The sequence below is a fragment of the Oncorhynchus keta genome, chromosome 34, assembly GCF_023373465.1.
Source record: "Oncorhynchus keta strain PuntledgeMale-10-30-2019 chromosome 34, Oket_V2, whole genome shotgun sequence".
In the NCBI taxonomy this organism is placed as follows: Eukaryota; Metazoa; Chordata; class Actinopteri; order Salmoniformes; family Salmonidae; genus Oncorhynchus; species Oncorhynchus keta.
In genome coordinates this window covers 34201590-34218349 of record NC_068454.1, presented here as the reverse complement: position 1 = coordinate 34218349, position 16760 = coordinate 34201590, and the positions used below count along the sequence as shown (strand labels likewise).

The following is a 16760-nucleotide window of genomic DNA, read 5'->3' as shown; positions in this document are numbered from 1 at the left end:
AACACGCTAACAACAAGTGGCTATTTGGACATAAATTATGGACTTTATGGAACAAATTAGTCATTTATTGTCAAACTGGGATTCCTGGGAGTGCCTTCTGATGAAGATCATCAAAGGTAAGTGAATATTTATATCTTTATTTCTAACTTCTGTTGACTCCAAAATGGCGGATATCTCTCTGGCTGAATTGGGCTCTGAGCGCCGTTCTCAGATTATGCTTTTTCCGAATAAAAAAAATGGAAATTTGACACAGCGGTTGCATGAAGGAGAAGTCTATCTTTAATTCTGTGAATAACAATTGTATCTTTTATCAATGTTTATTATGAGTATTTCTGCAAAATCACCGGATGTTTTGGAATCAAAACATTACTGCACGTAACGTGCCAATGTAAACTGAGATATTTGGATATAAATATGCACATTATCGAACAAAACATACATGTATTGTGTAACATGATGTCCTATGAGTGTCATCTGATGAAGATCATCAAAGGTTAGTGATTCATTTGATCTATATTTCTGCATTTTGTGACTCCTATCTTTGGCTGGGAAAATGGCTGTGTTTTTTTGACTTGGCTATGACCTAACATAATCATATGTTGTGCTTTTGCTGTAAAGCATTTTTGAAATTGGACAAGATGGGTAGATTAACAAGATATTTATCTTTCATTTGCTGTATTGGACTTGTTAACCTGTCTAGGACTGGGGTTCTGCAACAGCGGAAAGTGCAGGGCATCAAATTCAAAACAACAAAAATCTCATAATTAAAATTCCTCAACCATACAAGTATTTTATACCATTTTAAAAATAAAATTATCGTTAATCCAGCCACAATGTCACCACCAAGCCACAGAATAAACAGCCATTTTTTCCAGCCAAAGAGAGGAGTCACAAAAAGCAGAAATAGAGATCAAATTAATCACTAACCTTTGATGATCTTCATCAGATGACACTCATAGGACTTCATGTTACACAATACATGTATGTTTTGTTTGATAAAGTTCATATTTATATGAAAAATCTGAGTTTACATTGGTACGTTACGTTCAGTAGTTCTAAAACATGCAGTGATTGTGCAGAAAGCCACATCAATGTACAGAAATACTCATAATAAACATTGATAAAGATACAACTGTTATTTAGATAAACTTCTCCTTAATGCAACCACTGTGTCAGATTGAAAAAAAAAACTTTACGGAGAAAGCAAACCATGCAATAATCTGAGTACAGCCTTTAGACAACAAAGCAGCCAAAAAGATACCGCCATATTGGGTAGTCAACATTACTCAGAAATAGCATTTTAAATATTCACTTACCTTTGATGATCTTCATCAGAATGCACTCCCAGGAATCCCAGGTCCACCATAAATGTTTGATTTGTTCGATAATGTCCATCAGTTATGTCCAAATATCTTCTTTTGTTAGGGCGTTTGGTAAACTAATCCAAAAGCGTGTTCAGGTCGCGCCGAACGTCGAACGAAAAGTTCAAAAAGTTCCGCTATAGCCCGTAGAAACATGCCAAACTAAGTATGGAATTAATCTTTATGATGTTTTTAACATAAAACTTCATTAATGTTCCAACCGGACAATTCCTTTGTCTGTACAACCTTTGTCTGTACAAATGAATTGGAACGTAGCTACCTTTCATGTGAGCCCGCCAGACCGAGGCTGTGGCACTCTGCCAGACCAATCACTCAAAGAGCCCTTATGAGCCCCTCCTTTAGAGTAAAATCCTCAAAACAGCTTCTAAATACTGTTGACATCAAGTGGAAGCCTTGGGAAGTCAAACATAACTAATATCACCCTGTATCTTCAATGGGGGCTGAGTTGAAAAACTACAAACCTCAGATTTCCCACTTCCTGGTTGGATTCTTTCTCAGGTTTTTCCCTGCCATATGAGTCATGCTATACTCACAGACATCATTCACACAGTTTTAGAAACTTCAGAGTGTTTTTTATCCAATACTATTAATAATAATATGCATATATTAGCATCTGGGAAAGAGTAGGAGTCAGTTCACTCTGGGCACGCTATTCATCCAAAAGTGAAAATGCTGCCCTCTATCCCAAAAAGGTTTATGTGTGAAAGTTGCATATTTCTAACAAATATTTTTGAATTTCGCACGCTGCCTTTTCAGCTGAATTTTGTTGAGGGGTTCCGCTAGCTGGAAACGCCTGCGCAAGAAAGATTAATGTGTGAAAGTGACATATTTAAAAAAAAAAATATGGAATTTCGCACCCTGCCTTTTCAGTGGAATGTTGTCGAGGGGTTCCGCTAGCAGAACGCCTGCCCTGGAAAGGTTAAACTAATCATGTAAATATTAACTAGGAAGTCGGGTCACCACGGGAAAATGTTTAGCATTAGAGTTGTAATTTCCCGGAATATAATTATTCAGATATTTTAATATCTTATCAATTAGTCTTCCATTAATGATTATTAATTGCCTCATCAATTCTCATTACTGAACGTCACAAACCCTTGGATATCTGCATGAACCCTAGTTAAAATCATGAATCAAAGATATACAAATTGGCTTAATTATTTATTTACTAACTAACTAAATAAATAAATAATCACACAGAATTACATAACAAGCGAACAGTAGATATTGGTTACTAACAATGATAGAAAAGACTCTAGTGGGCTAAGCCGATATGACGGCTTGGTAGACAAAGGAAAGGGGTGGGGACTGAGAAAGAGTGGGAAAGACAAGATGGATTCACTACACATAGTGGATAATTATAATCATTGAAATGCTAATCCTTTGCACATGAACGGCCGCTCATTCGAGAATAATTGCAATGTATATATTTTTGCCCGTATGCCGTTTTTGTCTCTCCGTTGAAAACACTCGATCATCCTGTAGAGTTCATCAGAGTCTCTGGTTAACTTTCTCAGAAGTCACAATATCTTTCGTGGTTATAGGTGGTTAGAATGGATACTTCAGAGTACCATTTGGAAATGTTATCATAGAATAGATGCTTCGGCGGTTGTCGGTATTCTCGTTCTAGACTTCTAGCTGCAGACTAGTAATTATACGTCTAAGATTTGCTCTTATTCTGTAGTGATCGATAGTCTATGAGTTTAACCGTTTTCAGCCGTGTAGCCAAAACTACAGCTGTATGGTCTCTGTGGCCTATAGAATTGTAGCCATTCCAACGTGGGGACTCCTGTCCCGGCGTTCTCTGACTTGTTCTTTGGTAGAGTTGTAGTTTAAACCATTTCACACACCAACGTCACCCGGCATGTTTTGGTCTGGTGTGAATTTTGTCAGGATTGGATTTTATACACTTCAGAGAAAAGGGCGGTCCATGATGCCGACTTAATGTCTATGCTCACGTGGGTGTGATTACTGACCAGGTTAACTTTGTATGAAAACCCATATTTTCTCATTTAGAAGGTTAACATCACATCTTTTCACAAATAGTTTCATGTTGATTCACTTACGTTTCACAATATTTAGATGTAAACCTGACAGCTGGGAAATGTATCCTTTAAGAGATACAGTTGTGTGTTTCCCGTCCTTCATGAGGTCACCAAATGAAACACACTCGTCATGACTGTCCCTTACATGTCCACGGACCACTCCCACATTCTCAAAAATATAAATATTGTTTAATTACAAATTACACTTTGGTGATTAGGAGTTTTGAACTAAGAGAAGCTCTTTGTTCTGGTAGACTCTCCCTCAATACTGCATGGCAGTTTCTACCAGGTATTTATGACCTGTCGTAAAGTCATAAAACTGTGGAGAGAGAGGGGGGGCCTATGATCCTCCCCCCAGGGCAAGTCATGACACTCCTAAACCTAATTCTAACACAATTATACCCCCTAGAAAATAACATTTGACCTTGTAGGACTAACAAAATGTCCCCAGTTGATCACATTTTTGTTTGTTTACTATTCTTGTGGACACACACACACACTGATTGGTCACTCCTTTGGTTTGCTGTTTGGCCAGGGCTCAACCTCCATTCCCGGAGTGCAATGTGATCCGAGAGGAAAAGAGCGGGATAAGAGAGGAGAGGAATGCTTGTTCATTATTCATCAGCCTTCTAAAGGCACCCTCTGAGTAAGCATGTCCTTCAGCGGAGAGGGAGAGGAGAGGGCGCAAGGGCTTTTAACCCTACTTAATGTCCTTCCAACACTTGCTTTCTCTCCACTACCAAGGTCTCACTGAAGTGACAGACAGACAAATCAAGCAGAGTGCACCTGTCTTGTCGTATTTCGCTTACTGCCACCTGGGACCTTTTAAGTCCTTGGTCAGCTTTATTTCACAGGCGTTACCATTGCTTGGAATTTTATTTTATACTCTTATTTATACTCTAGTCTTGACTCTCTGACATTCTCATGAGCTTTATGTCTTGTGCAGGCTCTTACGTGCTTGCACACACATACACATGCATCACTTGCTTGCTCGCTCACTCACCACTTACTGAGTCACACACACTCACTCAAATTCATTTACATGCTACAGTAGCATTTAGCTGCAGCAGTGCTGCCAGGGGTGTGGGTTTGTGCACATTTGCGTGCGCATGCTCGTGTGCTTGTGAGAACAGTGTGTGCTCGCTTGGCGGTGTGTCAGGGGAGGGAAGGGACCAGAAGCGTAATCACACTCTCTAACAGCCATTGCGAATTCTGGGGGAATTGTTGGCAGCCACTGAAATGCTTACCGTCAACTTGTCATTTTTATAGCATCCTGGGGCTGAACACTCTGTCATATGCACACATAGCTGGGCTTGAAAACCTGGAGTTAGCAGTAGCCTATCTCCTCACACACACGCTAAACCTAGTGCCATTGTGACACACACCATTAGTATGTATGATTTACCCCGTGAGTACTGTTACTCACTCACTTCACCCCTATTGCCTTAGCCGTGAGTACTGTTACTTACTCACTTCACCCCTATTGCCTTAGCCATGAGTACTGTTACTCATTCACTTCACCCCTATTGCCTTAGCCATGAGTACTGTTACTCATTCACTTCACCCCTATTGCCTTGGCAGTGAGTACTGTTACTCACTCACTTCACCCCTATTGCCTCAGCCGTGAGTACTGTTACTCACTCACTTCACCCCTATTGCCTTAGCCGTGAGTACTGTTACTCACTCACTTCACCCCTATTGCCTTAGCCGTGAGTACTGTTACAAATCAAATCAAATCAAATTGATTTATATAGCCCTTTGTACATCAGCTGATATCTCAAAGTGCTGTACAGAAACCCAGCCTAAAACCCCAAACAGCAAGCAATGCAGGTGTAGAAGCACCTGGTGTGAGTTACTCACTCACTTCACCATTATTGCCTTAGCCGTGAGTACTATTAGTCACTCACTTCACCCCTATTGCCTTAGCCATGAGTACTGTTAGTCACTCACTTCGCCCCTATTGCCTTTAGCCAGTTGTGTGTGAATGGTGTAGGAATGAATTGGCTGGCGCTTCAATATGATGGTTTTGTAACGGGGTGTAAAGTAAAGAGAAATAGAAAGCTTTCTCAGGCAGACAGGAGGCCTAATGGACTCTCAGATGCTGTCGTGACTTGAAAACTTGGCTGCAGGTGAGCAGTGGAACTCACGGTTGACTGGTTACTCATTCCAGATGTTGCTTTGTAAAAATGGCCCACTCCTGTTGTTCGCCTCCACAGCTTCCAGTGAACTGAATTGAGGTCAGTTGAAGGCATGGTTGACTCCCAGGACAAACCATGGTTTCCCTGATCCTAGGTCAGGTCATAACAAGGAGAGGAGTGGTGTTATATCCTTGGTCCATAGGTCATCAGCTCAATTGTCATTTATTTTGCCACTCTCTGTGCATCCATGTCTCTCATGCTGGAAATGTTGTTTTCTTTCCTTAACTAGCACGCCTTTCATATTATGATAGAGGTAAGAGAAGTCTCTCTCATTCAGCAATTGGCTACAATCTGTTCACTGAGGACTGTTTATTGGTTGGATTTGTTTTTGCATCTCTTATGAATATGATTTATCATATCCCTCAAGCCTGAGCCTGCCACCTCCTCAAATAAACTATCCATTTCTATTTCAGTTGTAACGGCGCACTGTATTTTACTTTCCTTAATGGTGTTTTATAGTGCACGGATATATGTTAAATCCACTGTCCTGCTTGGGATTCTGCAGCAGAGTCGAAGTGCATGGACCGATGCCTCAGTGGTTGGAACGCAGGAGACCGAGCATGCTATGAATGCAGCCAAAGAACGTGATGGTGAATTAATTGATATGGTGGCTAATATCAATGTGGGATGGAAGGGAGAGGTGGGAGAATGGTGGCTAAGAACACACACAGACACAAAGTTACAGGCTTCTTAAATATAAAATAACCAAATAACCATTTTGAACAGAAGCAAACCACCACCTGCTGGTATGCTTTATAACTAAGTCAGTACAAGGATAACCATTATCAATATCTTGTAAACAACAGTATTGATTTGCCTGTTGAAGACAAAAGAATGACTCATAAAGATGATACATGTTAGCCTCTCCGCCCTGTCCCAGCCTACAGGGACAACTGGACCATAACATTGCATTGTTTTCATTTTTAGCAGTGCCTGTGCAATGATTGACACTTGAGAGAATGGAAATGTAAACATGACCTTGAACATTGTGAACGCAGCTGGAGGTGCAGGGTGTAGCTGGAGTTAGGCCTGAGCTGCATGCTTTAGGCCAAGCCTATACATCCTGCCCTATATGTTTCCCTCTTTCACTTGGTGTCCCTCCTCCTTCCTGTTCCACCCTTTGCTGTCATTAATCAGTGTATTCTTTGTTCCCTTCTCGTTGTGGCTGTACACATACAGTAGCAATGTGCATGCAGGCCATTATGTGTACACCCCATGGGGAAAGACAACCATTCTGTATAGATATAGAGGTTCAATGCTTTCCTTGCTGTTCAACTCAACCATTAGAGGACAAATAATGAACACAATATTATTATGTGACCTGCAGGCTGTAGATATTGTGGTCCTTCAGGTCTGTGAGTGAGTTTTTTAATTTTTTTATTTTACCTTTATTTAACTAGGCAAGTCAGTTAAGAACAAATTCTTATTTTCAATGACGGCCTAGGAACAGTGGGTTAACTGCCTGTTCAGGGGCAGAACAGCTCGGGGGTTTGAACTTGCAACCTTCCGGTTACTAGTCCAACTGTCTAACCACTAGGCTACCCTGCTTTATAACTAAGCAGGGTAGCATGCTATGAATGCAGCCAAAGAACGTGATGGTGAATTAATTGATATGGTGGCTAATATCAATGTGGGATGGAAGGGAGAGGTGGGAGAATGGTGGCTAAGAACACACACAGACACAAAGTTACAGGCTTCTTAAATATAAAATAACCAAATAACCATTTTGAACAGAAGCAAACCACCACCTGCTGGTATGCTTTATAACTAAGTCAGTACAAGGATAACCATTATCAATATCTTGTAAACAACAGTAGGTAGCAGCAGAGATGTTCTGCTTTGATAAGAGGCCCAGAAACTCACCACCCCACACAGACAGTTTACACGGGAAACAGACCATCGCTTCTGCTGACAAATGTTTTTTAGCTGATGGAAAAGGTCACCATTGGCCTATAGGTCCTGGTCAGAATCATTCACACACACACAGCCATATGACCACCCCACCTACACCTCCAGACATAAACCCATAGGTTCAACATACAATAGTCTGTAGACCTACACCACATTCTGTAGACACATAAAGGTCATGCTCAGTCAGTATTGCGACCAGAACACCCCGGTCTGTCATCAACATCATAAGCCTGCCTTTGTAGATCTCTTCCTTGATGGAATCAAGGTAAAGGTCTCTCTTTAGTACTGTCTGTAGCTATGAAGGATATGTCTATAAAACATGATCTATGGGTAGCACAGACCAGAGCTGTATAGACATGAAAGGCCCAGACTAGTCCATGTGAACTCCTAGTTCCAGATCAGGAACTGTAGTCCCATTACTTTACCTCAAACTAGAAAATCAACTCACCTCTGTTATCTTTCAAAGGGGCTATTGACGCACCTGGACTGGTAGATCCTTTTTTACACTACTGAGCCAAACCGAGCCAGAAAGAACCATGTGAAAAGAAAATGTCCTAGCCAGCACGGTACGGTTTGACCCGGCCCTTTAGTGTGAATCAGGTACTAGATTCCTTGCAGATCAGGACTGTGCATCCCTGTTGAATAATTACGTGCTGCAGTAGTCAGTCAGTCAGAGTAGTCCGTCCCCTGCTACTCTACATTAAGTAGGTCAGGCCTCATCCAGTAGTCCAGAGAGGAGACAGAGGTTGGTGATTAAGTTTAACAAGCTCACCACTTCCCTAGCCCCCATAAGCCCCTTCTGTCAAAGCTTCATAGCGCCCAGCCCAGCAGCTGCTCTAAAGTTTCCCTTTTCTTTGACTTGAGGTTATGGCCCAACCATTGACCCTGCTACACTGCAGCCATTTTGTATCTTAGTTCTTTAGTCATTGTAGTTTGCCGACATGCAAAGCGTTGCACTTGATGCTTGGCCTCTGTGTAATAAACAGTGAGGTTGATGTGTCTTTTTCTCTCCTCTCCTTTGCAGGACCCAGGGCCCATGCCCCCTTCCCCCATCCTGGGTCAGAAGCCATTGCAGTTGATTGAGATCAAAGCCAGGGGGCGCTTCGGCTGCGTGTGGAAGGCTCAGCTACTCAATGATTATGTGGCTGTCAAAATCTTCCCCATTCAGGTACAGTACTGTTAGCCACTAACTAACCACCTGCAGCAGAATGCAGGGCTAGGGGAGGGTAGCTTTCCCTGCTTCTTTGGGAGAGAGAGGAGAGCGTCGTCTGCCTTAAAGTTCCAGGCCCTTACTAATCCTCCTGGGCTGACCAGCCCTTTAGCTTAGAGGCCAATCACTAAACCCACAGTGGCCTCGATTGACCACTAAGCACTAACTAACATAATGACAGAACATGCATACAGTAAGGTCCATAATTATTGACACCCTTTATAAAGATGAGCAAGAAAGACTATAAAATAAATCATCCAAATACTGAGCTATATTGTATACTAAGATTTTTTTTTTTACATTATACTAATACAATTGCTCAGAGAAAAATATTTAGTTTAACAAGTAATGCAATTTAAAAAAAAATATTTTAATGACAGGTCAAAAGAGCTCTATTTTCATCATCCATAGCACCAGTTCCAATCCAAGTGCCAATCATGTTTTGCAAACTCCAGGCGGTACTATGGTCAGATGACTTGAAAATAGAGTTCTTTGACCACACGCACCAGTGGTAGGTTTGGTGTCGAAAAACAGATGCATATGCAGAAAAAAACCTCATTCCTACTGTAAAATATGGTGGTGGATCTTTGATGTTATGGGGCTACTTCCACTGGTCCAGGAGACATTGTTAAGGTCAACGGCATCATGAACTTTACCAAGTACCAGAACATTTTAGACCTGGTTACCTCTGCCAGGAGACTGAAACTTGGCTGCAAGTGGATCTTCCACCACGCCGATAACTCTTAAGCACACATCAAAATCCACCAAAGGTTAATTGACCACAAAATCAACTTTTTGCAATGGCTAGCTCAGTCTCTGGACTTGAACCCCATTGAAACCCTGTGGTTTGAATTGAAGAGGGTCGTCCATAAGTGCAGACAAAGGATATCAAGGATCTTAAGTTTCTGTATGGAGGGATGGTTTAAGATCACTTCAATGTGTTCTCCAATCTCATAAAACATTTTAGAAAAAGCCTCAGTATCGTTATCCTCACAATGTGAGGGTGCTGGATAATTGAAAAACAGGGGTGCCAATCATGTTGACCCCTATCTGTTTTAGATATTTTTTTTGTATTACTTTTTAAACAAAATCTCTTTCTCTTAGCAATTGTATTAGGATAAAAGGATATAATTTTCAAAAATATTGAGCATACAATATAGCTCGATATTTGAATTATTTATTTATACTGTCTTTTTTGGAAAGAAGTGGAGGGCACTGAACCGAGGTGTAACTAAAAAAATGCAATCATGATTGAAAAGGAAATGTCGCAGCGCCCGCTTGTTTTTTTTTTGCTCATCTTTATCAAGGGGACCAATAATTTTCGACCTGACTGTATATTATACTGTTTTAACCAGTTAAATAAATGTTTTTTTGGCATCTTTTGACAATTTGTTTACCCTACCAAATACTTTGCAATCTAATAATGGGGGGGAAGTCCAATACTCACTAGTTGTTATACATTTCACTTTGTAGTGAATCTGTGGCCTTGTTTGTCATCCTCAGGACAAGCAGTCATGGCACAATGAGTATGAAATCTACAACCTGAGCGGGATGAGGCATGAGAACCTTCTCCACTTCCTCGGAGCAGAGAAGAGGGGCACCAACATGGACATAGAGCTGTGGCTGATCACAGCCTACCACGAGAAGGTACAGCCCCCCCTGCTGGCCAAAGGACCACAGCACAAACACAAAGCACATTCAGCTGAACTCATTCAACATTCTCATGCTAGAATTTAACAATTATCCCAATAAACATGAAGAAAGTGATGTTTCTTCCTAATTTTCAGAGAATACTTGAATGATTTTTTATCTATGTTGAATAAACATGCCCTCTAGTGGTTAGAAGTAGAACCTTCAGCTGGCATTATGTCAGACTGTTGTGGCATGTTGAAGGTGAGGCACATTGCTAGGTGCTGTTATATTAACTGGCTGTATGCCTCCATTTCCAGGGCTCGTTGACAGACTATCTGAAGGCCAACGTGTTGTCATGGAACGAGCTGTGTCACATAGCCCAGACCATGTCCCGAGGCCTGGCTTACCTCCATGAAGACATTCCTGGTCTGAAGGATGGACACAAGCCTGCCATCGCCCACAGGTCAGCTCCCTGCTCTTCTATCTTCCCCAGTCACCTATCCTATCTATCCTCCATGTTCTTGTCTTCCAATAAACCTAATATATTATATTTGATTCTATCCACGTTCTTCCTCCATAAACAAAATATCTCTGCTCCCAGATATTATATAATATTATAGTAAGTGATGGGTAGCTTTCCTCTCCCATGCTGTCTGTTGTCTCATTGGTGTGTTTCTGTTCTTCTGTGAGCCACAGGGACATCAAGAGTAAGAATATCCTTCTGAAGTCCAACCTGACGGCCTGCATCGCTGACTTTGGCCTGGCCCAGAGGTTTGAGGCTGGGAAATCAGCTGGGGACACGCACGGACAGGTGAGTGATGGGATGTAGGTTGTGGAGAGACTGTCTGATAGGTTCCATGATGTCAAAATGACTAGATCATTCTACATCATAAAATCCACTTGTCAATAGTTGTGCTTTGTATTGCCTGATGCCAAAATAGACACTGTATTCCACAATTGACTGTAAACTGTCCAAAACAAGCATGACCATTGATTTATATTGATATCGAACAAATCAGTGTGTGTTTGTCTATCATTTCCAGGTGGGCACCCGGAGGTACATGGCCCCTGAGGTCCTGGAGGGGGCGATCAACTTCCAGCGGGACTCATTCCTGAGGATAGACATGTATGCTCTGGGACTGGTGCTGTGGGAGCTGGCCGCACGCTGCAAGGCTGCCGACGGTAAGAGCACACTCCCTTGAAGGACCATACATTAGGGGTGACCAATCCTTCTCCTGGAGAGCACGATTCTCTTCCAACCCTACTCTCAGGCGAGCTACCCTACCGCAGGATTTAGTTCTAACTTTACTCGGCACCTTGATTAGCTGAATCAGGTGTGCAAGTGTAGGGCTGGAGCAGAAGCCTGTATACCCAGGAGCTCTCCAGGAGGATTGTCCGCTAATGGCCATAGTACTACCATAGTCCTGGACAAGGGCCTAACCAGGGGCCTGTCTAACTAGGGGCCAGTCGGTTGTTATGGATTTTGTCTGTCTGGTTCCATGGAACAGTAGTGACCTGGCCTAGCCTGGGTAGTTGTGTCGGTGGTCAGCATGTGGAACACTCTGTGGTTATCACTGGAGGTCAACTTGGAGTTAGAGCTTGGTCAGAGCAACTCACCGGCTCGGAGGGAGACCTCCACTGGTCAAGAGCTGTTATAGACTAGGTGGTTCGAGCCCTGAATGCTGATTGGCTGACAGCCGAGTTATATCAGACCGTATACCATGGGTATGACAAAACATGTATTTTTACTGCTGTAATTAGATTAGTAACCAGTTTATGATAGCAATAAGGCACCTTGAGGATTTGTGGTATATGGCCACGGGCTGTATCCAGGCACTCTGCGTTGCGTCGTGCATAAGAACAGCCCTTAGCCATGGTATATTGGCCATATACCACATCCCCTCATGCCTTATTGCTTAATTAGACCACAGAAAGCGTCAGCTCTGAATTCCTTATGAGAAACTCAGAGCACTGATTGAGATGACCACTGATTTATGTTCTTTATTAGCTCAAAGAAACTATTGTTATATTGATTGCATTTTGTTTTGTGAATGGGTCACTGTGGTGTTGAGATGTGTGTGTAACATGGTGCTGTGTGTATGTTCAGGCCCAGTGGATGAGTACATGCTGCCGTTTGAGGAGGAGATTGGCCAGCACCCATCCCTGGAGGACATGCAGGAGGTAGTGGTCCACAAAAAGCTGAGGCCCACGCTCAGGGAGTGCTGGCAGAAACACGCTGTGAGTAGATCATATACGCTATGTATCTTAATCTATAATGTGACTGAAGGGGCAGTACAGTGACTACCACAAACTACCAAAACCCATCATCATGGAACAGTAAGGACATAGAGTACAGAGAAGCACTGCTGAGCAGAAAAAATAGCACAAATACTGAACAGCTTTTGACATTTACATTACAATGGGCTATTATAGCTCCATGTTAATTTCCCTGTATAAGCCTGTCTCTTCCTGCCATGGCCCAGGCCACTGCTTACCTCACCTGTTTATGTCTTGACTACGTTTAGCTAAGACGGTTTGTCTGAATCCCGACTGTCTACAGAGCATCCTAACTCGAGCCCAACGCAGACACTTATTGATCGGAGAATGATACCGTCTTTGTGGCCTGATTTCTCTCCCCCCCAGTCTAGAAGATAGCGGCCATTTCTGAAATGTCTGCTGAGTAGCCTCCTTCTCACAGTTTCTGCACTATTAGTGTCTCCTATCGAATCTGTGGATCTCTAACAGTAGATTAGTTAAGCTAATAGTGTCTGGTCTGTCCACCATGCTGCCACACGGGCCTCGTTTGCTGTGTGTCATTGTGCCCTTGTGTCGCAGAGGATAAACGTGTGTGTGCTAATGTGTGTGCTCTGTCCCTCACAGGGTCTGACCATGCTGTGTGAGACAATCGAGGAGTGCTGGGACCACGAGGCGGAGGCGCGCCTGTCGGCGGGGTGCGTAGAGGAGCGAGTGGTGCAGATGCAGCGCCTCAACAACGTCACTGCGCCCGAGGAGATTGTCACAGTTGTCACCATGGTTACCAACGTGGACTACCCCCCTAAAGAGTCCAGCCTATGACTAGGCGTATGAGTTAACACAGGACAGGAGAACAGACCCCACAGAGACTCACCTCCCTGAGCAGAGGGTCAAGACTCGTTCCACATCCGTCGCTGTGATTGTACACAAGGTGGCGGCAAAAATCACTCAGTGGACCTAGGTTCATGGAGAACTATCCAGGTCTGAATTGGTTCCTATTGCATTTAGCTACAAGTGTGCCTAAAGACTTCCTCACGCCTGGGTCATTTTAAAATGGGAGGGCGTGATGGGAAAACAAACTAGCAATCATCTAGATCCCACACTGGACGCACCTTGACAATGGACAAAGTCATTTTAAAGTTGACCTTTTGGCTGATATTACAATTTTTTTGTAAAAGAAAGGAAAACATACTTCCTGGACTGACTTCAGTTTTTTCTCTAAGAAAAGGAGGAACAGGAGAGAAGAAGAATCCTGACACAAACACAGTTAATTTAATTTCAGTATAAAAAAGGGCAACTTGGTTTTTAAACACATTTGCTCTTTGTGTTTCTATGAATGACTATTGTAATGCCAATAAGAAACAGCTTCTGAATGTCTGTGTATCGCTGCTGTACATATATCAACAGAGAGAGAGAAAATAGCGTAATCAAGGTTATTTATCCGGACCTGCCTCACAGCATTTCTATAAAAATAACCATCAACCTCTTGAGTCTCTTAACAAGGTATACCTCAGTTTCACATCCTACAAATGATGTTTTCCTTCATAACACTAAAACCACTACAGGACATCGACATTCAGATGACATGTTTGGTATTGAAGCTTTTTCAAATGATGGAGTATGCCAACAAAAATGGTCATTCACAAATCAGTGTTTTTGCCTTGTTAAGTCCTTAGTTTGTGTGTTTTATATGTTGCCCCAGCTATTCAAATGTGACTGTAAGCGTTGTTGTTAACATTTTTAGACCGTTTAAACATGTTGAGAAGAAAATCCCTGAAAATATGAATACATTAGAGAAAAAAATATTTAAAAAGCATTTCCCTTATTAGATTTGCGGTGTCCACAAAATATTTAAAACGCATGTTTCCCCCCCTTTTTGTCTATGTAAAAGTGTGTGACACTGGTGTCAGGTGTTCGAAACCCTCTATTGATTTTAAAATGAAATGTCTACAAACCACTGTAACGGTATTGCTCTTTCTCCCTGCCCTGGTTGTAGTATTTTCTGTTTGTAGTCTGCTATTTCCATAATATTTCAATACGTCTCAGGAAGCACACATTACTCTATGACCCCGTCCTCTCTGCTTTTAGGCGCTGACTGATTCTCGTGCCATTCTTTTGGAGACATCTTAGTCAAGGGGTACCTACATGAGGTCTTTACAGCTGGTGTGGTTTTCAGGTAGATGGCCATATAGAGGGGGTTATTCAGATCATGTCAGGTGTTCTACATTACTAAAGTAGCCATCATGATCAAATCTATATGTGTTCCCCTTGAATCTTGTATTCCCCATCACTAACAGCATGTCCACCACTTTGGCTATGTGCTCCTTAGACAAGACATAAAAATATTAAAATGGCCAATTGCAGCTTTCAGATTCTAACCCGGAATATGTCCTGTTAGTAGTCCTATTGTACTCAAAACATTGTTGACTCAATTATATGCTTCTCTCCATCAGACATATTTTCTTATAGCCTACCACATAACATTCAGGGATATAGTAACACTACGCTTTTACTCAGTTAACTGTATGCAATCAAAGTTGGGGCTGACAGTGGCTTCTTGCCATGGCACCAACTTTCAATCCCTATGTAGCGTTTGTTTTTTAATCAGTGAAATCAGATGTTTTTTGTTTATTCTCTGACTATAAACCCGCACATCCTCTCTGACAATAACTGTATGCCATCTCAATAGTACAATGATATGTAAGTTATGGATTTAAAGTGGTCATTGCATCTGTAGGACTAAGCCTGTAGCTCGGAGGGTTTATTATTCTCTCACTCACTGACATCTATGCTACTCTTGCTATTCCTCTCTAACCTGAGCCACTGATTCAGGAGTGTAGATATGGGAAGCCAACAACAGAGGAATCTTCAAAAGCAGGGGAGACAGATTTGCAACTGCTGCCATTTTGGTATATACTTACTGTATTATCTGTAGCACTGATGCCAAGGAGGAAAGTCAAATCCAATCTTTATGTTTCCATATTCTCCATATTTAAAAAAAAAACACTGCTGCTGTGCAAATGCTCCATCTTACTAAACAGATGCTCTCCCTCTGGCCTCAGATGCTTTCTAGGTTTATTTTATGTAAAAAAAACAAATAGTACATTACTTGTTTCTATGACACCATTATGTTTCTAAGGAGGCACACATTACATTTAGCCTACATTATACCCCCTTAAAAGCCAAACCCCTCTGACATTAGTAGATGACTGGATGGAAAATGCACAGTATGTACATATGAATGTTGTTTTAGATTGTGATTTTAGCATGATATTGTTTTATATGGTCTCAAGGCAAAAAATGAATAAAAAATCCTTTCTATTGTTAATAATATTCACCCAAAATATTTTTGTTGTTTATTTTATATGTAATTGTATTTTACAATGGTTTTATTAATTTATGTCAAGGCCCAGACAATGCTAACTTCTCTTTCAGAAGAAGTATTGTTATTATATATCTTTATGCTAGTAAAGACTCCCTGGATTGGCTCATAATTTACCTCAGACAGACATCCTAGCTGTCACTCAACGTTCCTACAACATTGATCAGTGTTGAAGGCGAGTTGTATGGTGCAACCATAGACTTGTATAATTAACAATGTTGTGGGAATATGACCTGAGATTTGATCAGCTATGGCGTTTTTATTTTCTATGTTACGGTGACATTACTTTGTCATCACACAATATAAATTGTGTCACTGTTAACTGAGGTTTGTGTTATCTACCGATATTCTCACCATAAGCATAAATGGCCATCTTACAATCAAGATAAACATGCCATCTTTTCCTTTGTTTTGCAAGTATTTAACAAACAGTTTCAGGGCTTGGTTGGAAGTGATTGTTAAATATTGTACAGAATAAATTGTATGCTATTTCTCCCACTAAAATAAAGTATAGTGACTGCTCTGAACAATGTGTACTGTCTGTTTTTGAGGTTCTGAGTATGAAAACACAGGTGCACTTACTCCCGAGTGGCGCAGCTGTCTAAGGCACTGCATCTCATTGCTAGAGTACAGACCCTGGTTCGGCTGTATCACAACCGGCCGTCATTGGGAGTCCCATAGGGCGGCGCACAATTGGCCCAGCGTCGTCCGGGTTAGGTTTGGCCAGGGTAGGCCGTCATTGTAAAT

General features: G+C 41.8%; 1 protein-coding gene across 1 annotated transcript in view; it reads left to right on the top strand.

Moving 5' to 3' along the window:
- LOC118366991 (activin receptor type-2A-like) overlaps positions 1-16543 on the top strand; it is a 47707-nt gene extending 31164 nt beyond the window's left edge. Inside the window, exons 5-11 of the mRNA XM_035749901.2 lie at positions 8561-8704; positions 10250-10393; positions 10696-10841; positions 11075-11189; positions 11422-11560; positions 12486-12616; positions 13259-16543. Coding sequence (XP_035605794.1) covers positions 8561-8704; positions 10250-10393; positions 10696-10841; positions 11075-11189; positions 11422-11560; positions 12486-12616; positions 13259-13453 — 1014 coding nt within the window. The 3' untranslated portion in view covers positions 13454-16543. The remainder of the gene's footprint in view (positions 1-8560; positions 8705-10249; positions 10394-10695; positions 10842-11074; positions 11190-11421; positions 11561-12485; positions 12617-13258) is intronic.
- The last annotated feature ends 217 nt before the right edge of the window (positions 16544-16760 follow it).